Genomic DNA, 24331 nt, shown 5'->3' on the forward strand with positions numbered 1-24331 from the left:
TAAAAGGAATACAAATTGGAAAAGAAGAAGTAAAACCGTCACTGTTTGCAGGTGACAGGATACTATACGTAGAGAATCCTAAAGATGCCACCAGAAAACTACTAGAGCTAATCAATGAATTTGGAAAAGTTGCAGGATACAAAATTAATGCACAGAAATCTCTTGCATTCCTATACACTAATGATGAAAAATCTGAAAGAGAAATTAAGGAAACACTCCCATTTACCATTGCAATAAAAAGAATAAAATACCTAGGAATAAACCTACCTAGGGAGACAAAAGACCTGTATGCAGAAAACTACAAGACACCGATGAAAGAAATTAAAGATGATACCAACAGATGGAGAGATATACCATGTTCTTGGATTGGAAGAATCAATATTGTGAAAATGACTATACTACCCAAAGCAATCTGCAGATTCAATGCAATCCCTATCAAATTACCAATGGCATGTTTTACGGAACTAGAACAAAAAAATCTTAAAATTTGTATGGAGACACAAAAGACCCCGAATAGCCAAAGCAGTCTTGAGGGAAAAAAACGGAGCTGGAGGAATCAGCCTCCCTGACTTCAGACTACACTACAAAGCTACAGCAATCAAGACAATATGGTACGGCCACAAAAACAGAAACACAGATCAAGGGGACAAGATAGAAAGCCCAGAGATAAACCCACGCACCTATGGTCAACTAATCTATGACAAAGGAGGCAAGGATATACAATGGAGAAAAGACAGTCTCTTCAATAAGTGGGGCTGGGAAAACTGGACAGCTACGTGTAAAAGAAGGAAATTAGAATACTCCCTAACACCACACACAAAAATAAACTCAAAATGGATTAGAGACCTAAATGTAAGACCGGATACTATAAAACTCTTAGAGGAAAACATAGGAAGAACACTCTTTTGACATAAATCACAGCACGATCTTTTTTGATCCACCTCCTAGAGTAATGGAAATGAAAACAAAAATAAACACATGGGACCTAATGAAACTTCAAAGCTTTTGCACAGCAAAGGAGACCGTAAACAAGTCGAAAAGACAACCCTCAGAGTGGGAGAAAATATTTGCAAACGAATCAACGGACAAAGGATTAATCTCCAAAATAAATAAACAGCTCGTGCAGCTCAATATCATAAAAACAAACAGCCCATTCGAAAAATGGGCAGAAGACCTAAACAGACATTTCTCCAAAGAAGACATACAGATGGCCAAGAAGCACATGAAAAGCCGCTCAACATCACTAATTATTAGAGAAATGCAAATCAAAACTACAATGAGGTATCACCTCACACCAGTTAGAATGGGCATGATGAGAAAATCTACAAACAAAAACAAATATCGTATATTAACGCATATATGTGGAACACAGAAAAATGGCACAGATGAACGGTTCTGGAGGGCAGAAACTGAGACGCAGGTGTAGAGAACAAACGTATGGACACCAAGGGGGGGAAGCGGCGGGGTGGTGGGGGTGGTGGTGTGATGAATTGGGCGATTGGGATTGACATGTATACACTGATGTGTATAAAATTGATGACTAATAAGAAACTGGTGTATAAAAAAACAATTAAATAAAATTCAAAAAAAAAAAAAGAGACATCAGAGTCACCCAGGGGGAGTCTAGGGTACCCCACACTCAGAGTCCTACAGAAGAAGAGAGGGTCTGAGGAGGAGCACAACCATGGGGGAGGTGGGTTCTGCAGGCCCAGTGGACTCTCAGAGGAGACAGCTGGCCAGCGGAGAGAGACGTCATCCTCCGAGCACATGTATTTTCTCAGTGAAATACGAGGTGTGCAGAGATCAGGGAGGAAAGAAGGTGTGAAATAGTAAAGGGGATGGTGGCAATAAGGGTGGGGCCAGGCTGGGCTGTTCTGACTTTATGTAAACCAATGCAGTGTGGTCCTGCAGGGACTTTGGGACACTGGTGAGGATGCCCTGGATCACCGTCACACCAACAGTCCCGGGGCAGGACATCCCGGGAGGAGGAAGAGGCGCTGCTGCACCGCACGGAAGACAGCGGGGCTGAGGAGTGGGGCTCCGATTCCATCGGGCCGTGGGGTGCCTGGGCGTGTGTGTGCAGGGCGGGCAGGCGGTGGTAGGCTGCTTCTGTCGTGAGGACGGCAAGGACTGACCTCCCTGGACCCCTGCCCACGTGTGCACAGAGCCCCTGCCGCCGGCCAGAGTGTGGACGGCACCGTGAGCGCCATCCCCGCAATGACATCAGCGCGTGGCAGACGCTCCCCTCCGCCAGGGCACTCTAGGCTAATGTAAGCATACGATTACATAATTGACCCAGCTGTCTCATTAAGAAAATCAACTGGAATTCAGGGCATAATTAGTCCTACAGCAATTAGCATGCTGATGAGCAACTGACGAGAAGCTGTCTAGATAGCGCGTGTGCCAGGACCACCACAGTCACAGCAGAGGGAGGAAGACGCCACCCCCACACCCCACACCCCCCGCCGGGCCACACCGAAAGCCAAGTCACCGAGTCACCTCCAGTGAGTTCTCCAGATGGGTCGGGGGACCGGGACAGGAGGCCGGGGGAGAGCGCTGAAGGTGGGGCAGCAGGCGACTCAGACGCCCATCTTGTCAGGTTGGCCTTCCTTTAACACGTGTGGAGCTGCTTCCTCAGCCTGCGAACGATCAGCTCCTTGGGCCCCAGGTTTTTTTTCAAGCTGATCAAGGAGGGTGGAGAGGTTGCCGGCTCATCTGGGTTGCAGTTACCCCAGCACTGGTCAGAGTGTGACTGTCCCTTGTCCCCTTCTCCCCCGAGGCTGCTCTGGACCAGCTCTGGTCCTGCAGCCCAGCAGTGGGGACGGGGGTGGGGGGCACCTGCAGCCCACAGCTTCATCCCATGGCCACGGCCCTGGTCCCTCTCTTGTCCGTTTTGGTGCTGGTGGTTGATTCTCACGTGTGAATGAAGATGTCTCAGGAAGGTCAACTGAAAACGTGCAAAGGGGGGCTCCAAGGTAAGAGTTCTCTCTGGAGGGGCCTGGTCACCGGCAGCTGCCAACACCGGGCGACTAGAAGACACGGACTGGAGCAGCCTCACAGGAGCAGGCTGGGGCGGCCACATGGCACAGCCTTCAAAAACGCCACCAGGATGCACGTCCGTGAAAAGCTTGGTATGAGAAGCAAGGGATATTTCTAACTAATCCCAAGATTTTGTCCCTTTTTGCCAGGAGTGCTTACTACACAGCCTTGATCGGGGGACAGACGGGGAAGAAAGAAAAGGAATGGAGAGAACAGTGTTTTCTGGTTTTAACTGAGAGCGTGTCCTCACTTAAAACAGCTTGACAGGCACAAAGGACCGGCTCACTATTTCAGTCTTAGGCAGAAACGTTAAAAAGCAGCTCTCGGGACTTCCCTGGTGGTCCAGTGGTTAAGACTCCGTGCTTCCAGTGCAGGGGGCGCAGGTTCGATCCCTGGTCGGGGAACTGACACCCCACATGCCACGCGGTGCGGCCAAAAGAAAAGAGCAGCTCTCAGAACTGACGATGTCCCTCTTCACTTCTGGATCCTCAGATGCAGGGCTGATGGCGATATTCTCCAGCAGAGAAGGTTTTCCTAAATCCCGACTGAAACTTCCGACCGCCCCTCAGCAGCACCCGGGAGCGGGGGCATCTTGGCGTGGGTGCTGAAAACGGAGCAGCCTACAAAACGGGCTCCCTTCTGCTGGTTCTCTTTCAAGGCTTCTGAAAACTAACACCTTCTACTTCTGATCGCAGGCCAGTTATCCGAGGGAAATGAAGTGAGCGGAGCCAGTCAGGGAACGCTGAGCACCAGCGGAGTTTCACGAGTCCATGAATATTTTATATCACTGGTCATGTGCTCCCTTAGATTTAAATCTTAAAATCAATCCTTCTGGGCACTGCCTTTGTGTTTGTGTCTGTACGACCTAAACTACACCTTAGCGAGGAGTGAAAGATGACTCTCTGTTGGGGGTGGGGGTGCCCAGGGAGAGGCCAGGAGGTGATGAGAACAAGCAGGGCCTCTTCCAACGGACTCGGCAGCCAGAGAACAGAAGTTCTGCAGCACCAACGCCCAGCTCACCAGCCTTGTCTCCTTTCTAGGAACTTCCCCCAAAAATACCTTTGCCAAGATGCTTCTGGGACTGAAGAGGCACAGTTGTGTTTTATACCAATTATTAAGTGTGGACAAATACTCCACCGACCACTGCTTACGGTCCTATCTGGAATCCATCACTAAAGGCTATTCAGAAACTGAGATTGCAAGTTGAATATTTTACAAATTTCTGCTTCCCCGCACCCCCCGATTGTAGAGATAAAGACATGCTCATTGTAAAAAATCGGAAAAGTATCAAGAAGCAAGAGCAGGTCACCCACGCGAGGTGAATTCCTCGCAGATTACACATACCGTGGTAATTCTGCTCAGAACACAGTGAAATTCCAGCTATGCAAGGGCCTTTAAGAGGAGGTCATTCCAGAATTTTCCCAGCTATCCGAGAGGGTCACGCTTTAAGACCCGAGACACCTGTTTCTCCTTCCATTACAGTAAGGGAAGAAGGCTGCCTATTCCACCTGTTTAATTATGGGATATTCTCTCAAAGGTGCTGTACAGTCTCCCACCCACCCCCAAGTAGGAGCCACATGAGGGAGGGCAGGGGCCACGCCTCGGCCGCATTTGCATCTTGGGTGCACGGTGCCGGGCCTGGCACCGGAAGTGCTGGCCGAGGGAATGTGTGAGTATGATTTCTGAACAGCACACCTTGAACTGTCTCTTGCACAGCCGGGGGTCACTGTGGCTAACAGCCACTGACCTCTGCTCTCACCCACAGATACAGATTCCAATGCAGAAGGACGCTGGTCTCCCGGTTAGGGAGTCCGTCGCAGAGGGCTCCCCGTCCCAGGGGGCCTCGCCCAGGTGTCCTCAACCAAGTCACGCTGTTAGCAGATGCCTATGATGCTTTTCCTCATGTGAGTAGCCATTAGCAAATTAGTTCATATAAGTCTCTATCAGAGGTTATTAAAATAAAAAAATGTAAATATTTGCAAGTGTAAGGTATCGCTATGTTGATCATATAAATTACGATATAAAATCTGTGATAAGAATCACAGATGAAGCCATCTGGGTTAATGATGTAAAACTTTATGAATCGAACTGTAGAACTACCTTCCTACTGCCATGATGTCGACAATAAAGGCAAAGAACACTTTCAACTAGAACAACGAGGGATGAGAATCGAATTAGGGACAGGAGGCTAATTTGGCAAACTTTTTATTGGCCTTCCTTTTAATTTTGTAAACCAGGTGGAACCATGTAAACAATACTGCTACCAAAGATGGAGGAAGTACTGTTGCGTTAACTGGGTCCTGGGTTAGTCATCCAAGTCGCCTTCCTCAAGCGTCTGTTCCTCTCCAACTTCACCCCCACCAGCTGAAACCAGGTGACCTCATCTCTCCCGCCCCACATCACCTTGGACCCCTTTCCGATCTGTTTCCAAACTGCAGTCAGGATGACTTTTTTAAAAAAAATTAATTAACTTATCATTTATTTTTGATTGCACTGGGTCTTTGTTGCTGCGCGCGGGGCCTTCTCTAGTTGCGGCGAGTGGGGGGGTGCCGTTCGTTGAGGTGTGCGGGCTTATTGCAGTGGCTTCGCTTGTTGCAGAGCACGGGCTCTAGGTGCGTGGGCTTCAGTAGTTGTGGCACACGGGCTCAGTAGCTGTGGCTCACAGGCTCTAGAGCGCAGGCTCAGTAGTTGTGGCGCACGGGCTCAGTAGTTGTGGCGCACAGGCTTAGTTGCTTCGCAGCATGTGGAATCTTCCTGGACCAGGGCTCGAACCCGTGTCCCCTGCACTGGCAGGCGGATTCTTAACCACTGCGTCACCAGGGAAGTCCCTGGCTGGTATTTTAAAGAGCAGAAAGTATAGGGCTGTTTTTTGCCAAATTGTGCTGCGCGGCCTGTGGGAATCTTAGTTCCCCGACCAGGGATGGAACCCGTGCCCCCTGCATTGGAAGCACAAAGTCTTAACCACTGGACCGCCAGGGAAGTCCCTGTGTGAAGACTTTTGGATGCCCACATTCCCACCAGACTCTCGAGCCCACGAGAACAGGAAGCTCTCAGTGGATCTGCTCCCGGCTCCATCCCCAGCGCTCAGCAGGTTTCCTGAGACACAGCGGGGGCGGGGGGGGGGGGGGGACAGTGTGTCCAGTGCTGGCCGGTAGGCCCGCAGAGCCGAGGGTCACAGCAGCGGGGAAGGAGCGGCAGGATATTTCTGATAAAAAGCATCTTAAAATACCCTCAGAACTGACGAGGGAATGAGGAGCATCTGCTGACAAGTGAGAAAGAGGTAAACGTGGGGTCTTAACTATGGCAACTGTTCAGAGGATGCATCAGGACAACTAGGTCTTTCAATGTCTACCCAGTGTCTTTAATCTGAAGGAGCTTTTGGAAGGAGAAATAACACTACTTGGGATTTTTAGACGTGGAAGATGAGAAGAGGAAGGAGCCGGGTGACCCCACTGCTTCTTTTGCCTTGAACAATGGAGTCGTACCACCGGGGGAAGGAAAGGGCTGGGGTGGAGGGGGGCCCCCTGCTCCACGCTCAGGGCTGGGTGTGTAAAGCCCGGGATGCCAGCCGGACAGCTACTCAACCCAACACAGATTCTGGACGTCAGTACTGACCACCAAAACCCAAGGCCTCTGAAGCGCACATGCTGGTCTGATGAACCCCGAATGCTAAGCGTCATATAAATGTCCCTGCAGGCAGGCAAATCTTTACAGAGTGACAGCAAGGCGAAGGGAGAGTTCAGAGAGCTAGTAAACTGCTCCACCTCCAGGAAAGATACACTTGGCTCTCTCGTAACTTAGGTGGTTAGGTGCGCCAGAGGGCTCTTCCCCAACGGCAAGCTGTCAATCTCAGGATAGGGTTCAATGCGAACAATTAACGGTACGATACCGATAAATCTCAGGAAGATCATGAAGAAATAATTGGATCCATTAGTTTAGTCATTCATTCGACAAATATTTTTCGAGTTTCTGCTACGTGACAGGCGCCGGGGTAGAGACCAGGCACATAACCAGGGACAAGACCACGCTGCACCAGTGTCCGCCCAGCCAGGAAGGAAAAGGGCTGAGGAGCAAGTACGGTGAGTCCCCTACCTACGAGCCTTCGAGTTGTGAACGTTCAAAGATGCGAACGTGCCCCTGTGTGCCAGCTGTTGCACTGTACTTGTGTACTTTTCAAGGTACTGTAAGATTAAAAATGGTTTCTTTTATTTTTTGTGTTTGTTTTTTATGTATTATTTGTGGGAAAAGTATTATAAACCGATTACAGTACAGTACTATATAGCCGATCGTGTTAGTTGGGTACCCAGGCCAACTTCGCTGGACTTATGAACAAACTGGACTTATGAATGTGCTCTCAGAACAGAACTCGTTCGTATGTAGGGGACTTACTGTAGTTATAACAGAGGTAAACAGACACAGGGTGTGGGGAGCGGGGTGTGTGTGTGTGTGTGTGTGTGTGTGTGCGCGAAGGGCACACCTAGGCCAGACCTGGGAGGTCAAGAAGCAGCGTCTCAACAAGTCAATCTGGAGGAGCTGGAAGAGATCAGCTCAGAATGGGCTGGGCCTGCCCACGGCGAGGAGAAGGACCCATTCCCGCCGGCGGGAAGCCTGGCATCGCCACACTGTGGACACGGGAGAGGTGGCCTGAACCGCAGAGTGGAGGGCGGAGGTTGGGATGGAGAGAAGTGGATGGAATCGAGGACCTTCTGGGGGTAGGACGGCCAGGGCTTGTTGACCCAGTGCTCTGGCGTGAGCAGCTGGGTGGCAGGTGGTGTCGCTCGCCAAGAGAAGGAGACTGTTTCCTCTGGACACACTGGGCTGTTTCAGGTGCCCCTCAGTCAGCCCAGCGGGGATGTCCAGGAGGATATACAGGCTGACACTCAGGGGCGAGAACCGAACTGAAACAAAGCTCCAAGAGCCACCAGCGTGACCCCTGGTGCATTCCGCTGCCAAGGACCCTGGGTGGCTCTGGGTCAACAGCCTCATGTCACACGTCAACAGCTGTGCTGTGCCAGGCCCTACCCCAGGTGCTATAGGCACAGAGCAATCAAGCAAAACTGTCCTCAGACAGCTTTCATTCTGGTAGGACCAGCAGATAAGGAACAAGAAAACACACAGGTAAATAAAATGTCCAAAACTGTGGCAGGGGTGGTGGTGATGTGCTAGGGCTGACCGGTCACCTCCTCCCGGGCTCCTGGAGCTGGGCCACATGGCCAAAATACCCTTCCCATTATTTCCAAGAGCTTCCTCTATTTTCCTGAGATAGCATAAGCTGCTATTTCTTGAAACCAGAACTTGACACACCCCACCTACATTTCTGGATTCAGCTGGATTGAAGCCTGGAGCACACAGACAGTTAAGGCCCCCCGAGTCTCCCCAGCTGTGTGGCTGACCGTCAGTAAATGCACTGCTATTGACCAGGCCCTTCCTGTAAGCCTCAGCCACACGATTACTTCATCTGAGCGATAAGCGGACTCCAAAACACAGGTTGAGGGCTCCAAGCTCCATTCCTGCTTTTCAAGTAGCTGTTAGATGTGTCAGACCACAGTGTTTGTAAGAGAAATACCTGGGAGGCGGGTAAAAGTGATCTACGTGGTGTGCAAATGTACTCTGATTAACTCATCATTACAGACAACGTCAAACATTATTCGCCCCCACCACCTGAAATTAAAACTGCCAGCCAAAAATGATAATTACAAAGAATATCAGCAATATAAGGAAAATGCTGATGGGATAACATTAAGTGAAAAAAGCAGACTATAACGATATAGTCATGTTATGATCAGAGTTCCATAAAAATTATGTAGGTATATGAATAAGGACTGCTCAGGCAAAGACGAGTGTTGATGAGAAAAGTGGTCTCGTTTTTGTCTGTAAGAAGTCAAGATGGAAAATAACTGCAGAAGAAGAGACCCAACGAGTCGTTCAAGTGGCTTCCCAGTGGAGAAACCTCACTAAGGGAAAACCCAGAGACAAATCAGACTTTTAAAAAGAGTGTAGGTTATTTAGAAAACGGTAGCTGCAGGCTCTCTGGGTCTCGGGCAAAGGCAAAATAAACCAGGCGCCTTTCAACTAAGTCACCAACACAAAACTAGCACTTGCACAAGAAAATGCAAGTGGGTCCACCAAACTGCCAATGCCTGAGAAAGAGAGCCCTGAATGGTCCATTTATTGTGAAGGAGCCTCCACATGAGCCTCAGCCAGAGTATTCAGGAAACCCCTAGGTGGCTACAAAGTCCTGCAGAAAATCAAAGGGCTAGAATTTGGAACTAAGAGCAGGGTAAGCTCATAAGACAGCAAAAGGTTAGAACAAAGACAAACCCTCTCCATCACTAGGCTGTCCCCCTACCTTATTCCGTTTTACAGACGAGAAAACTGAGGTTCAGAGAGGGAAAAGGGATGTGACCAAGACCTCACAACAAGGCCCTGGCGGGAGAATCTGGATCTCCCTACCCCCTTGTCCGAAGTGTCTAAGGTACTTTCTGCTGTCCGTAGCTTCGTGTGGCCTCTGTTAACCCCGGCTCCCAGAGGGGACAGCAAAGCCCTCAGTGGACCTGAATTAGAATACAATACAGAAACAAAGGAGACTTGTTTCTGCTTTGCTTTGTTAAAGCAGTTCTAGTAATATCAGTGACGCACAGTGGATTCCTAATGAGGGCAAATGCGCAGCTCTAATGGGTGGGGAGGGGAGGGTGGTGGTAACTGGGTTTCCTTGGTCAGCAGAGGATGACATTCAGGTGGCTAATTTTCAGATCTGAGTCTTTTCAGGACTGAGTTGGGACCCATGTGATCGTGTCCATCACCTCCCCCGGATTAGGTGAGTGGACCACCGAGAACAGAGGATCGATGGGACCAGTGGGTGCTCTAAATTCCGCCTCACTTTTCTAGAATAAGGAATGGGGAGCCATTATCTCTCTGAATGCGTAGCAAGCATTACTAAAATTTTAACTCTTCAGTTCCTTCAAAAGAAAAAACAACCCACGTATGCCGTAGTTAGATGGGCTACCGCTTGCCCTTGGATATTAAGTGAAAGACTTGGCCAGAGGCCACTGATTCCCTGGATGACCTGGGAGGGGAGCCAGGCATTCCAGGTGCCCTATCAGGGCCGTTCCTGAACGTGGGATTGGGAAGCCCAGAATCGTGACTATCCAGGCCGTCTGCATAGCGCACACACGGGTTCTCCTTCTTCTCTGTGAAACGTGCAGCATTTTAAACCAAAGCTAAAGGTAGCCCCGCAGGTCTGAGTTTCTGCAGTTCCAAAGGCATCCACTGGAGGCAACTCTATTACTTCAGCAAATACGCATCTGATTTCCATACTCATCCCAAGTCTGGGTTTTGGAGAATTCATATTCCCAGAACTCCCCAGTTTCCTGGGGAAGTTGCCTCAGGGAGGCTGAGAAGGATCAGCCAGAAGCCCACTGACTCACCAGACACAATGCCCACAGGTGGGCTACAAGCGCTGGGCTTACCTGGAACATCAATCAATCTCTTGTAGACATTCAAGAAGGCTGCCTCAGCTTCTTTGCTTCTTTTACTCAGTGCATCAATCTGAAAAGGAATGGGAGAAAGAAAAGAAAAACAAAGAGCTCAAAATTTGTCAAGAGGTAATTTCAAAATCATCACACATCAAATGGAAGTCTGACTGCTCCAAGTAAATGCCGGACGGCTGGGCCTTCAACCTCTTAAACGCCTGCAAACATGCGAGAGGGAGGCAACCCACGTGGGCCCGCCCGTGAGGGGGAGCGAGGCAGGAGCGGTCCCATGGCTTGACAGAGTGGAGACTCTCCACGGAGAATGTGGTCTCTTTCCTTCTTCCACCAGTGTAGACTACGAGCTGACCACATGCCAGACGCTGTGCCGGAGGCGGGACACAGAGGGACAGCCCTCAGCCCCAGGGGCTCGGCGTCTAGTAGGGGAACAGGTTATGTGAATGACTGGTGGAATCCCAGCTGGGAAAGTGCTCGGTAAGCAGAGCCGTGGGGACACCGAGAAGGGGACGTCAAGCAAGAAAGCAGGTGACATTTGAGCAGAGTCCTCAAGAGCAGCTCACCTGGTGAAGAGGTGACACGAAAGGGGAGGAACACATTCAAACACCAAAGTTCTGAAACTGGGGGTCCTTAGGTCCTCTTTAAGAATTTTATGAAAGCCGGGGCTTCCCTCGTGGCGCAGTGGTTAAGAATCCGCCTGCCAGTGCAGGGGACACGGGTTCGAGCCCTGGTTCGGGAAGATCCCACATGCCGCGGAGGAACTAAGCCGCAACTACTGAGCCCACGTGGCACAACTACTGAAGCCCGCGTGCCTAGAGCCCGTGCTCCACAACAAGAGAAGCCACCACAAGGAGAAGCCCTCGCACCGCAGCAAACAGTGGCCCCCACAAACCGCAACTAGAGAAAGCCCGCATGCAGCAATGGAGACCCAAAGCAGCCAACAATTAAAGTAAAATAAATTTAAAAAAAAAAAGAATTTTATGAAAGCTGAGGACCCTCTCCTAGAAACACACACACACAGGGTTACACACTCTACTTTAGGACACTCACGTGTCCACATGTGTTCTGTTCATAGAATCCAGATTAAGAACTGTGGATCGGGCTGTAACCCCAGGGAATGTGGGGCTGCTCGGGGGAGGGGGGGTGGACATGGATACATGGGTGTGAGACTGGACAGGTGAGGGGGTCGGTGCAGGTGGGGGAGGATGACCTTCACCGTCTGGGCCTGAGTCAGAGTGGAAGGAGGACAGGAGGGGCCAGGAAGGAGGTGACCGTTCCTAGGTTGTTGCCGCTGCCCTGGTGAGAATGTGCAGGGCAGTGGCGCTGGGGACTGAGGGAAGGAGGCCAGGCAGAGAGATTAGGTCCAGCTGAGCTGATGTGAGACATGGAGGGTCCAGGTGAGTTAAGGACGGTGCCCAGGTTTCTACCTTCGGCAACGGCGAGTTCCTGTGACGGTGGCCAGGATCAGTGTGTCTCATAAACAAACCCAGCTGAGCTGGTTTCCCTCCAGTGAAAAGTCTCTTCGTCAGAGAAAGGTGACGCGTCCCAAGCAAGCTGGACACACATCCAAAGAGGCTTCTGTGGTTGGATGGACTCAGTATGTATTTTGCTCCCATAACATGCGTGCCGAGACAACGGATCACTTCTTACCCCTGAAGCGTGCAAGATGCTACATGCACGGAGTTCACATTGGCTCAGGAAAAGGACACTAAATTACATATTCCTCTGTCCCCTCACAGAATTATACTCTGTCTCCAACGTTAATAAAGAGGCAAAAGGAAGTGGCGTAATTACAGGGCCTCTCACCTGAGCCAACCAACAATTTGTTAAGGGCTGAGAGAGGTCACCTGATTAAGGACGGGAAGACCCTGTGGAGGGGGACACAAAGGCTGTGGGAAGGGGAGCAGGGCAGGTCTCAGGAAACCCAATACAGAGCAAAAAAGGGCAACGCATGCATTTCCAACTTCTACCAAGTTGTGCTGGAAAATTCCTACTTGAAGTCAGTCGCCGAGAACTCTGCCACGTTCCCCCCACCCCCCGATAAAATAAGCTTTTGATTTAGGCATGTTTTCTGAATAATCCACAAGGACTACTTAAAAACGGTAAGATGGCTCTCTATTTTTTAAATGTTTTTTTCTTTTCCCCTCTGATTCTTAGCAGTTCATGCTCATTGTACAATTAGAAATATATCAAAAAATAAAGAGAAAATTAATACCATAATCCTGCCATTCACCAGTGGAAGTCATGCTTCTGTCTGTAGTTCCCTTTAATTCTGAATGAAATGTAGGCGTGTAGGCAAACTATAGAGACAGTAGATTAGTGGTTGTCTAGAGTTGGGGACCGGGAGGATGACGGCTAAGGGGTGTGGGTTTCTTTCTGGGGTGATGAAAAGCTCTACAATTGATCGGGACTGTAGTAAAAGTCAATGAACTGCTGAGTTCAAATGGGTGAATTACACGGTATGTGAGTTACATCTCAATAAAGCTGTCACAAATGTCTGCGTGTATATTTGAAATCAAACCATATGGAAAATTTTGTACTGTGCTTTCATGAACATATAAAGTCTTTCCAAATGTCTACTACAAAATTTGGAAAATGTCTTAATAGCATTATTTCAGCTGTACCTAACCACCACCTACATAGATGTTGCGCGTAAAACTGGATATTTGGAGTTGCCTTTCCAGACGTCCGGAGCTTTCCCTGCGCTCCGGGCCTTTCTGCCACCTCCTAAGAGAGGTGCCACGGGCAGCAGTCTGCCCAGGAAGCAGGACAGAGGCCCTGGTGGCTCTCTGCGCCTCTCAACACCCAGAGGGTTCTCTGCTCGGCTCCGGATCTGCCTAGGGAGGGCCCCCCGCTTCCTAGGGGTTCTGAGCCCACAAAGGCGGCTGCCTCTAGAGTGGGCAGAGGAGGGGATCTGGAAGGATCCTGAACACTGTCTTCTCTCTCCCTTATGGGTTGTCGAGGGGGGACGTGGGATCGGCAATCTACACAACACACTTGAGACCATTACAGATTGCACTGTGCCCCTGCCCTGAAAGTCCTAACCCTCAGTACCTGTGAATGTGGCTTTATTTGGAAATGGGGTCTTGGCAGATGACCAAGTTAAGATGAGGTCCTTAAGGGGAGCCCTAATCCAACAGGACCTGTCCTTCTAAAAAGGGGAAATTTGGACAGAGAGACAGTCACACACACAGGAGAACCCCATGTGAACGTGAAGGCGGGGATTGGGGTGATGCACCTACAAACCAAGGAACGCCAGAGATGGCCAGCAAACCTTCAGAAGCCAGGGGAGGGGCCTGGAGGGGCCTCTAAGCCCCTCACACTCCTCAGAAGGAACCAGCCCTGCCGACGCCTTGACCCTGGCCTTCTGGTCTCCAGACTGTGAGAAGTAAACACCTGCCGTTTGAGCTGCTCAGTGTGCGGTACTTGGTTACGGCAGCTCTAGCAAATTAGCACGGGAACCATGAATCTGCGTCGTCTTCCCGTCCCCTTTCCACAGACGCAAGAACGTTCAACCCAGTCCTGAGAGAACAAGGCCAGGTTGCTGAGTTTATTAACTCATTAGGCAACTGGACTGAGGTTTCTTAAGAGAGCTGACGAGAACTCCACGCGTGGGTGAGTTGCTCCTTGGTGAAGTCTCCCGAGCCTCCTTCTAAGGTTTCCAAACCCGGAAGAATTTGTTGATTCTGGTGATTCTGAGGCTCTCTGCTCGCTCACTCTTTTGACTCCCCCCACGGCCTCTGCCCTTGCCCAAGAACAGGCCTCGGGCTCTGAGTTTTGGCCTGTCCTCTCCCCTTCCCAGCCCCCCCTTTGCTGGGGTGGACCTTCCCTAGAAGGCCTAGCCATGCTTCCAGAGCCAGTGCAGGTCTCACTGGCCCCAGGATGCGTGTGCCGGGTTCCCCTGGGGCCAGGCTGGCCGGCCTTGCACGGTCCGGGGCTGGGCAGGTGAAGCACTGAGTGCCTGGCGCAGGGAAGTAGAGCCCTGTCTGTCCTCCTTATCCTTCAGTGAGGGAGGAGAGAGACGGGGTCATCTTCATCCTCACGCCCTCTGCGCCCGCCTTGGAGCCAGGACTCGGCACGGCACCCCCTCACACGAGGGGAGAGGTTCGTGAATGAGAAGAGGTTTGGGGTGAGGTCTCAGGCACAGGTGGTTGAAAGTCGGATCCTAGGTTAGAACATTCTGGCTGCTTAATGTGCAAAGATAACCCGAGGGAGAGATCCTTTCTACCATCCCCAGACCCGCAAGGCCACTGTGAGGGGCGGCAAAGGACAGAGGGGCTGCCGGCGGCGGAGCCGGGACAGATCTGGAGAAGCTCTGACGGCGCTCAGGCCCTGGGTAAAACCTGTTCTGCTCCGGGGATCGACCTCACCTCCTGCCACGCCTCACACTTCAGCCACGCCCGGCTACTCCCTGTTCCCTGAATACACGAAAGCGATTTCCCCGCAGCCTGGAAGGCGCCTCCTTGGAATGTTCCTCTGATCCTCCAGGCTCAGTTGATCCATCTCTGGGCTGCCGGCCACTCCCGTCACCGTATGGGATTGCCCGGAAGGTCCAGGACTGCAGACAAGGCTCCGTTGGGAGATCTTAGATTCCTTGAGAGCCCACCCTAGGCTTTCCTCCCGACGACCAGTACGTAGTAGGTGTTTAATGCATCTCTGTTGTGTGAATGAAAATTTACCTAAATTGGTCAACTGTTTTACCCGCAGAAGTGATCGAATGGTTAAGGGATGTAGTTTTAAGTCTTTATGAAAATGCTCAACACGTAGAGTTCTTTGATTTTCGGCGTGTGTTTCACGTGCTCCTATGATGACGGCGGCTTGGCTGAAGCCAGCGCATGGGAGGCCTCCTTCCCCACCGCGCATGCCTGGCGAGCCCTGGCCAGCCTCCTGCAGGGAGCTCCGTGTCCCCACTCTACAGAGAGGCCCAGTGCTTCTGTCGTGAGTTTCCTGGATCCAACAGTTACCCTTTCAACAGCATCACTTTTATAATGCGGAGTTTGGTTCTTCTGTAATAAGGATGAAAATTCAAGAGAAAGGTCTACGGAAAGGTTATCTTATTCCAAATCTCAATCAATATTTGCTTCCAACAGGATGAAAAGTCAGAGACCAGGGTTAGAGGCCAAGTTCATGGAAATCGACTGCAAGACCCCCGAGATTTAGAAGGGGTGAGGGAGCACCCGACCACCTGGGAGCCAGCAGAACTGTGCTGTGGGGCTTGGGGCGTTGTGTGCAGTGCGAGTCACCGCCCTCCTCACTGTCCACCCTCCCTGTGGGGGCATCGCACGTCTCTGCCCACTGCCACGTGACCTGTGGGGGGCTTCCCGGCCCACGGGTGGCAGACTTGACCACGTGGAATGTTAAGTGGTGGTGCCACACACTTTGAGCGTAGATTTAAGAGTGTGTGTGTGGTTCAGCTCCGGTGCGCTCTCTTTCTCTGCCGTGAGAATAGCGCGACCTTAGAGAAGCCGCTTCTTCCCCTGGGATCTCTGAGTAAAGACAACACATGGTTCCAGAGCCATCCCGCCAACCCACAGCCCACGTGTAGCATGAATGAGAAATCGTCTCTTGTTGCCATTAGCCGCTGAGATCTAGGGTTGCTTGTTACTGCAGAGCGATCCAGCAAAGCGGCCTATGCCAAGTCCTAACAGGTGATCACGTCTCTAAGATGACAGCACAAAGTAAAAATAAGGAATAAACGACCAATATCGTGAGGGCCAAAGGATTTCTCTTTGTCTCCTGTGAAGCTTGACTGTTTATCTTTGCCAGGGGCAGGGCAGGGGTGAAGATGGTATGTGATCAAGGGAGAAAGGGCACAGGATTTAAAATCAGGACAATGGATTTAAGACGTGGCTCTATCATGCAGTTTGGAATAAATACTGGGCCAGCTACATACCCTATGCCTCTATGAATTTCATTTTCTATGTGTCTAGGAAAAGGTACTGATGAGAATACCTGCCTTGTAGGAACCCTAAGAGAATCGAATGAGACAGAAGATGTGACAACAGTGCAGAGCTAGTCACAAGCTGGTTTGCAGTGTTGGTGATAATTACTGACCCATGCTGTATATAGGAGGAGAAACAGCATACAAATATCAACTAAATTAAGCATCAACATTTCAGGGGGTTAAAGGAGAATTCACAAAGCATTAGTTTTGGTATGAAAGAAATCACCACTTTTAAAAGAATTAGCCTGTTAAGACCGCCTCTTACACAGCATTTCCAGAGGGTTGCTGCAACGTTTCAGGGGCTTACCTATGTCTTAAAGGACATACCCTGCAGAAACTCCCCCACCCACCTATGACTCAGAACATGAATGGGTTTGAGGCTCTGGGGTTTGTTACTTGAATTTTCAGTAGGACTCTCCAGTTCTCTGCAGAGGAAGGAAATGTGGGGAGATCAAATACAAGCCTGAATTTTTTTTTTCTTCTTTGCGGTACGCAGGCCTCTCACTGTTGTGGCCTCTCCCGCTGCGGAGCACAGGCTCCGGACGCGCAGGCTCAGCGGCCACGGCTCACGGGCCCAGCCGCTCCGCGGCATGTGGGATCTTCCCGGAACCGGGGCACGAACCTGAGTCCCCTGCATCGGCAGGCGGACTCTCAACCACTGCGCCACCAGGGAAGCCCTACAAGCCTGAATTTTAACTGGAAGATGTTTTGTTTAGAACTGAGAAAAGGATCAAATAGTGTGATACTGACAGATGTGTAGATCTTCCTCTTCCAGCCTCGACCACTGATCAGTCAAGAAGTCCTGCTCACCTGGCCTCAGAAATCAATTTCAGAATTAAAGTCTCTTTCCCTCCTTTGATGGAGGGAAAGCCTTAACTGAAGTCCCCACTCCGTGACTTCCAGTTTGGACACTGCAGACCAGTACTCAGAGGATCTCCCCGATGGCGGCCTCTCCTTGCCATGGAGCGTGAGGCGTCCTCCGCGGTGGCCTTGGGTCATCGTCCCAGAGCTCAGAAGGAACACGCAGCCACCCTGCCCTAACGGCTTCTCCTGGCTCCCCGACTACAATCCACACCCCTTGGGCTGAGCTTCCAGAACCCTTCCCAACACGGCCCTTGTTTACGTTGCCAACTTCACCTCCCACCAAATCCCACCACTGCCCATGCTTCTCCACACCAGGCCTCGCCCGCCCGCCAATGCCCTGCTCCTTAACCCTCCAGTCTTCATACACCAGGTCCTCCACCTGGAACGGTCTTCACCCCAGGCACGGGGGACCCAGTTCTCCCTTCATGGGTTGGCCTACGTGACACCTCCCCTGGGGGGTCCTCCCGACTTCCCCAGACACTGCTGGTCGCCTGGCCCTTGTGCCACCCGAGCTTGCTGTGAATCCCTCTCTGCCCACTTCCCGCACCGAGCGACGATGCCTCCCATCTGGAAGCTTCCTTTCCACCACCCTGTGGTCTGTCCCAGGCCAGGCCAGCGTCACCTTCGTCTCTTGACTCCCGGCACCCAGGTCCTGACTAACACAGGAGACCGCCTGGGGGCGTGTCTGTGAATGAACGAGGGTAGATTCCAGGCTGCCCAGGCCAGGGGATTCCTCGAAACTCACTGGTGACTCCTGCAGCATCGATGACTGTGGAAGCTCAGGGTGGAGAAGGTAGTTTCCTACCATCGAGAGCTTCAAGAAGGCTGTTACTATCCACCGCACTTTAGTCCAAGAAGAGGGGAGTCATGAGAGTCCAGCTCTGATCTGGTTTAGGGGAGCCAACTGCCCTTGTCAGAACTAGAGGACCCTAGGCAGGCGGCGTCAGTGGAGGGGAGGGCAGGTAGGGGCCTTGCGGGTGGAGAGGAACCAGCCAGGGGATGTCGTCTCTAAAACGGAGAAAATTAGACCTCCTCATGGGCTTTTTGTAAGTGTTAAAGAAACGTGTGCAGAGTGCCTGCAAGTGGGCCCAGCTCTTGGGAGGGACGGAGCCCTGCGGCGGCGGCGGCTGTAAACGCAGAGGCTCTGCTTGCGGGCCGGTGACTCTAGCATCTCCCCGGGGGTGGCCTGAGTCTGGGGGTCACGCCTGTTGCTCACCCAGCTCGTGGTGAAAGGGACGCTGTTCACCGGGTACCCTGAGCGGAGCGCTGTGGACGCCGGGCACAGCCCAGCTGGGCCACACACCCACCCCCCACCGCCCCGGCCACACACAGAGAGCCCTGTCATACCAGCTGTGCAGCACAGACGGACAACGGCGTGGACTTGGTGCAAGGGCCCAGGGATCACCAAAAAGATACCAAACAGAATGACGGGTCTTGAAGTCTGCCCAGTGCAGCATATTTTGAAATGGAAATGGCTCATTCTTTCAGGGCGGCGTCTGGCCATGCCATGCAGGTGGCAGGCAGGGCAGAGGCACCTGGGCCAGGACCTGGATACGGCGCCCGAAGGGCAGGGCCGAGCCCCGGCTCCAGCGCTAACAGAGGTACGCTACCTCAACCCAAGTCAACCTCTTGGTGCCTCCGTTTGTCTGCAAGATGGGGAGAACCCTTGTGCTGTGCAATGGTGATGGGGCCGCTGTGCTGGCAGCGCCACTTCTCAGATGCAGAAACCGACCAAGTCACTCAGAACCAGGTCCCCAAGCAACCCCTCCTCCCCACATGATGACACCCCAGCACAGCGCTGAGGCTGGGGGCTGCACGGCCGGGGGAAAGAATGCGTGCTTTGAAGGAACGCAGACTTGGGTTTGAATCCAGCCCTGGTGCTGGTTACTGGAGGATCTGGAGGCGGGTTACTTAAACTATTTATGCCTCTGTCTCTTCATCTGTTTAGTGAATTGCTGAGTTGTGAAATAAAATGTGAGTGTCTGGTATGGTCGGGAGCTTGCAGCAGGTGAGTAAACATCTCTGCCTTCCTGAATAAATCCAAATCAGCACTCTTCCCACTACACCACAGCCCGTCCCCCCCTCAAACTGAGCAGGAAGCCAAAATGCTTAAGGTTTTGGAGGACAGAGACACTTAAACAACATTTAAGATGCCACGGTAGCAATGGCACACTCAGGAACAATCCGTAAGCCTACACCCTGGGAACTTACAAGCTAATGATTTAGAAATAAACACAGACCATTAACGGAATTTTCAAATCGATGTGCAATGCTGGACGATGGGCCGGTGAGGAGCAGCGAGAGCTGCAGGGAAAAGAGAGGACAGTTTTGTCTCTACGTCTGGCTGCAGAATTCCTTCCAGAGCAAGACATGATGTGAAGAGCCACGTGGAATTCCAGAAGGCATGAGGCTGACCAAGGTCCTGTCCAAAGCAGAAGCGGACGCAGCCACAGCTTCCGAGTTCTAATTTTAACTGAACCCGGCCACGTAAGAGAGGAACATATTTTCTGAAAGAGGATCGCAGTAGCCGAGAGCCCAGTAATTCTCCTCTAAGTGCACATCTGCTTAATGCTTGGCAAGTACCGGTCCTGCTACTGCCGTGAGTGCTCTATGGGGAGACGAGAGAGGACGCCAGAGGGGAGGGGACCCTCTTCCGGCCCCCTGGCCACCTCTGGAGTGATGTGTAGAGAAGAGAGATTGGAAACGGGAGTGGGAGCCCGGCTGCCACCACCAGCTTTGGTTCGCAAGGTCACGTTCCCTCATGACTCCCAACCCGCACACAGAGTGCAGGGAGGAAGAATCACGCTGGAGATACTCCCCGTCGCAGAGAACTGAACAGGACTTGTTGCAAATCCCTACGCTGCTCAGCGCAGGGGGCACAAAGCCCAGAGGACAGTTCTGGTTGTAAAGCCAGTGCAGTGTAGACCTGGATAATGACACAAAATCACGTCTTATATAAACTGACGACATATTCCTTAACTATGCCCCCAACCCCAAAGCTCCTAAGAGAATAAGCCTGGAGAATTCCAGAAGAGAGTGCCACGAAGAGTGAGTGGGGACGTGGGACCACAGAGAAGACCTGTGGCAGAGGCGACAGCAAGGGAGTAGTAAAGACAATAAAACAGCTGCGAGCATGTCATTCTTCCTTCACAGTTTACCACGTCCTTTCACGTACGTCTGACATCCTGGCTGTCGACATATACCTGAAGGGCTGTTGTGGGGAAGAAGGATTAGCCGGCTGCTCTCCCCCTGGAGCACAAACCAGAATCAACAGGTAGAAGTTACAGGAAGGCAGATCACAGCTTAACACAGCAGGAAAACCTCTGCAAACAGCACAGCGCTTCAGAGGAGGACTGTGGCCCACTAGTCTGTGCATCCCTTCACTCTGTCGACACAATCGTTCAAGGAGTGGCTAAACCGTGCCAGGAGGTGTGCTAGCCTAGCCCCTGGGGCCACAGCCTCCACTTCTGCCCCCAGAGGACACAGGGTGGAGGGTGCCGCCCCCCGCTACCCCCCATAGGCAAATCGCAGCAGGGCTGTGGAGAGGCTTCCCGGAGGACGAACGCCTACCCGAGATTTTAAAAACACTATTTTGTGAACAGATGATAGGTATATAGTAAAAAAAAAAAAAAAAAGTTTAGGTATAAAAACATATATAGTGTTCAGCAAGGCTGCACAAGACAAGATCAATATACGAAAACCAACTGTCTTTCTACATACACTAGCCAAAGACAAGCTGGAAGTGAAATTAAGAAACGTTCGTGGATTGGAAGGCTTAATATCGTTAAGATGGCAAAAGTCCCAAATCGGTCCACAGGTACAGTGCAATGCCTATCAAAATCCCAGCTGGCTTCACTGAAGAATAAGACAAGCCATTCCTAAGGTTCATATGGAAAAGCCAAAACAATCTTGAAAAAGAGAAACAAAGTTGGAAGACTTACACCAATCTCAAAACTTACTACAAAGCTACATTAACCAAGACTGTGTGGCACTGGCTTAAGGACAGACGTACAGAACAATGGAATAGAGTAGAGAGTCAAGAAGTAAACCCTGACGTTATGGCCAACTGATTTTTGACAAGGGAGAAAGAACAGCGGGGAAAGAAGAGTCTTTGAACAGATGGTAGTGGGACATGTGGTTATCTATGTGCAAAAGAACGAAGTTGGACCCCAATCTCACACTGTAGACAAAAATGAACTCAAGATGAATCAAAGACCAAAATGTAAAAGCTAAAACTACAAAACTCTAAAAGGGAAACACAGGTGTAAATCTTCATGACCTTAGCTATGACACCAAAAGCACAAACGACAAGTGAAAAATGGATAAATTGGGTTTTACCAAATTTAAAACTATTGTGCTTCAAAGGACACTATCAAGAAAATGAAAAGACAACCCACAGAATGGGAGAAACTTTTTGCAAATCATACACCCGGTAAGGGATTAGTAACCGAATACAAAAAGACTTCTTACAACTCAACAACAAAAAGACAAGCTGAATTTAAAAAGGGACAAAGGTTCTGAATACATATTTCTCCAAAGATACACAAATGTCCTATAAGCACATGAAAAGATAGTCAATATCACTAGTCATTAGGGACACGTAAATTAAAACCACCGTGAGATACCACTGCACACCCGCTAGGATGGCTATAATAAAAAAGACAGTTAATAAGCATTAGAGAGGATGTAGAGAAACTGGAACCCTCACACACTGCTGATGGAAATGTAAAATGACCCACACTGGAAAACAGTCTGGCAGTTCCTCAAAACGTTAAACCTATTCCATTCCTAGGTACATACCCCCCCAAAATGAAAATGTGTATCTATGAAAAAACTTGTATATGAATGTTCTTAGCAGCATTATTCAAAAGAGCCAAAGGGCAGAAAAAGCCCAACTGGCCATCAACTGATAATGGATAAATAAAATGTGTTACAGCCACACAATGGAATATTATTCAGCCATAAAGAGGAATAAAAGTACTGATACATGCTACAGCATGGATGAATCTTGAAAACATGCTAAGTGAAAGAATCCAGTCACAAAAGACCACATGTTGAATGATCTCATTTACGTGAAATGTCGAGAATGGTAATCAGTGGTTGCCAGGGGCTGGGGGTGGAGTGAATGGGGAGTGACAGCTAATGGGTATGGGCTTTCTTTTTGAGGTGATGAAAATGTTCTGGAATTGGACTGTGGTGACGGCTGCACAATTGTGTGAATATAATAAAACCCATTTAACTGCAAAAAAGAAAAGAGAGACAAAAACAAAAGTATAAATATACAGTGAAAAGTAGGTCTCCTTCACATCCACGTCCACCTGTCACTCAGCTGCCTGGTCGGGAGGCAAAGACTCACTTGAGTATCTTTCCAGAAATATCTTATGCGTTTACAAGCATCTTTATACACACATTGTCTCCCTTAAAACACACACACACGCACACAGTAGGATATTATAGATACTGTTCTGCATCTCGTGTTTTTGCACACTTTAGGTCAGCTTCCTTCGTGGTGGGAGGGGCAGGGCTTTGGGGCAAGGGGAGCCTGTGCAAACACAGAGTGGCCTGTTTGAAGTGCAGGATCTGCTGTGCCTGGTGCCTAGCTGGGGGCTGGGGTGGAGTGGGAGGGCCTGGGGGCTAAGCAGGGGGTGGGGGTGGGGGCGGGAAACTTTATCCAGAAAGGTACCGGAGTCCCAGAGGCTGTCAACCGGGAAGTGACGAGCTTGCTCTGGACCGGAAGGCCACGCCCCAGGAGGCAAGGAGAACTTGGCAGGTGGCAGCACAGCCCAGGAAGAGGGTAACCTCACCAGGGACGGGGCAGGCGTGCGGTGAGAGGCCCCGGGAGCTGGGACTGATTCCCGGGGGAATTTAAGAGGGCGAAGGAACTGGAAGATTCTGTGATCAATAACTAGAACTTCCACTTTTCCAGCCCTGCTTTATGCCATGATCTTTAAATACATACACATACACACACCGTCTCTGCTCTGCAGGGTGGATTTTCCGTTCTAAGGATGAGACACGGAGAAGCTAAAATGACTCATTCAAGGTCACCCTGGTAAAAGGTGATGTCAGGACTCACATCCAGATCTGTCTAATTTCAAAATCTGGGACGTGTCTGTTTGGTTTTCTCTGCTACTCCAAGCTGTCTCCCTGGAGAGGAGGTGCCAGAGGGGCGGGTGGTCACACAGGAGAGAAGCCAGGGGGAGCAGGAAGGAGCAGTGCGTGTGTCCAGTACCCCGAGTAGGCTGCCACACCCCTAGAGGTGTCAGCCCACAGTGCAGCCCCGGATGGGGACGCCAGGAGCTGCTCCCAGCTGGGCCTCTGAGCCCTGCGTGTCCCGCGGGGCACGACTGCTCCCAGGGCAGTGATGCTCGTCTGCTGCTTCTCAAGAGAACGCTCACTCAGAGGTCTGCCCTGGGACAATGCCTGGCCCTGCGTCCCACACTTGCCCTCCCAAGTCCCCAGACAGCCCCGGTCTCAGGCCTGAGGATGAATGGGGCTTGAGGGCCCCAGGGTAGTAGGGGGCAGGGTGGGATCTGAACCAGTAGCTGCAGGGGCTCCCTGAGGATCACAGGCACGAGGGAGCCACAGAGCCCAGGACGGGACCAGGAGGCGGCAAGAGGCGAGGAGAGCCGAGAGCCTGGAGCTGGGGGCGCAGACCTCCCCCCAGGAACCCACTCCACTCCTCGCACTCCTGCCCTCCCACCCACTCACTCACTCACTCTGGGTGGCGATAATGTCCCCTGAACAGGGTGGGGTGGGGGGAAGGCTTCGTGAGATCATGGAGATGGTGATTTGTAGAAGCAAAATGCTACGCAAATAATTACTGGCAAAGAGAGCGGGGGCACAGTCTGAAGATTTGGGAGAAGTGGAACGTGGAATGACCCACGTTCAAGCAACAGAACTTCCCTGGGCTATTATCGGTGTCCCCGTGCTCCCCCACCCCAAGTCACGCACATAGGTTCACAGTCCTTCTTTCGACCATCTGGTCCTTGGTGTC

General features: G+C 51.1%; 1 protein-coding gene across 6 annotated transcripts in view; it reads right to left on the minus strand.

The window, feature by feature from the left end:
* The window catches only part of CUX1 (cut like homeobox 1), a 372981-nt gene that overhangs the window by 161614 nt on the left and 187036 nt on the right, over window positions 1–24331 (minus strand). For all 6 annotated transcript variants that reach the window (XM_029219959.1, XM_029219960.1, XM_029219958.1 and 3 more), the window contains exon 4: window positions 10509–10587. In XM_029219959.1, coding sequence (XP_029075792.1) covers window positions 10509–10587 — 79 coding nt within the window. The remainder of the gene's footprint in view (window positions 1–10508; window positions 10588–24331) is intronic.

Source organism: Monodon monoceros, unplaced genomic scaffold, assembly GCF_005190385.1.
Source record: "Monodon monoceros isolate NGI ecotype Baffin Bay Population unplaced genomic scaffold, NGI_Narwhal_1 Super_Scaffold_13, whole genome shotgun sequence".
NCBI lineage: Eukaryota > Metazoa > Chordata > Mammalia > Artiodactyla > Monodontidae > Monodon > Monodon monoceros.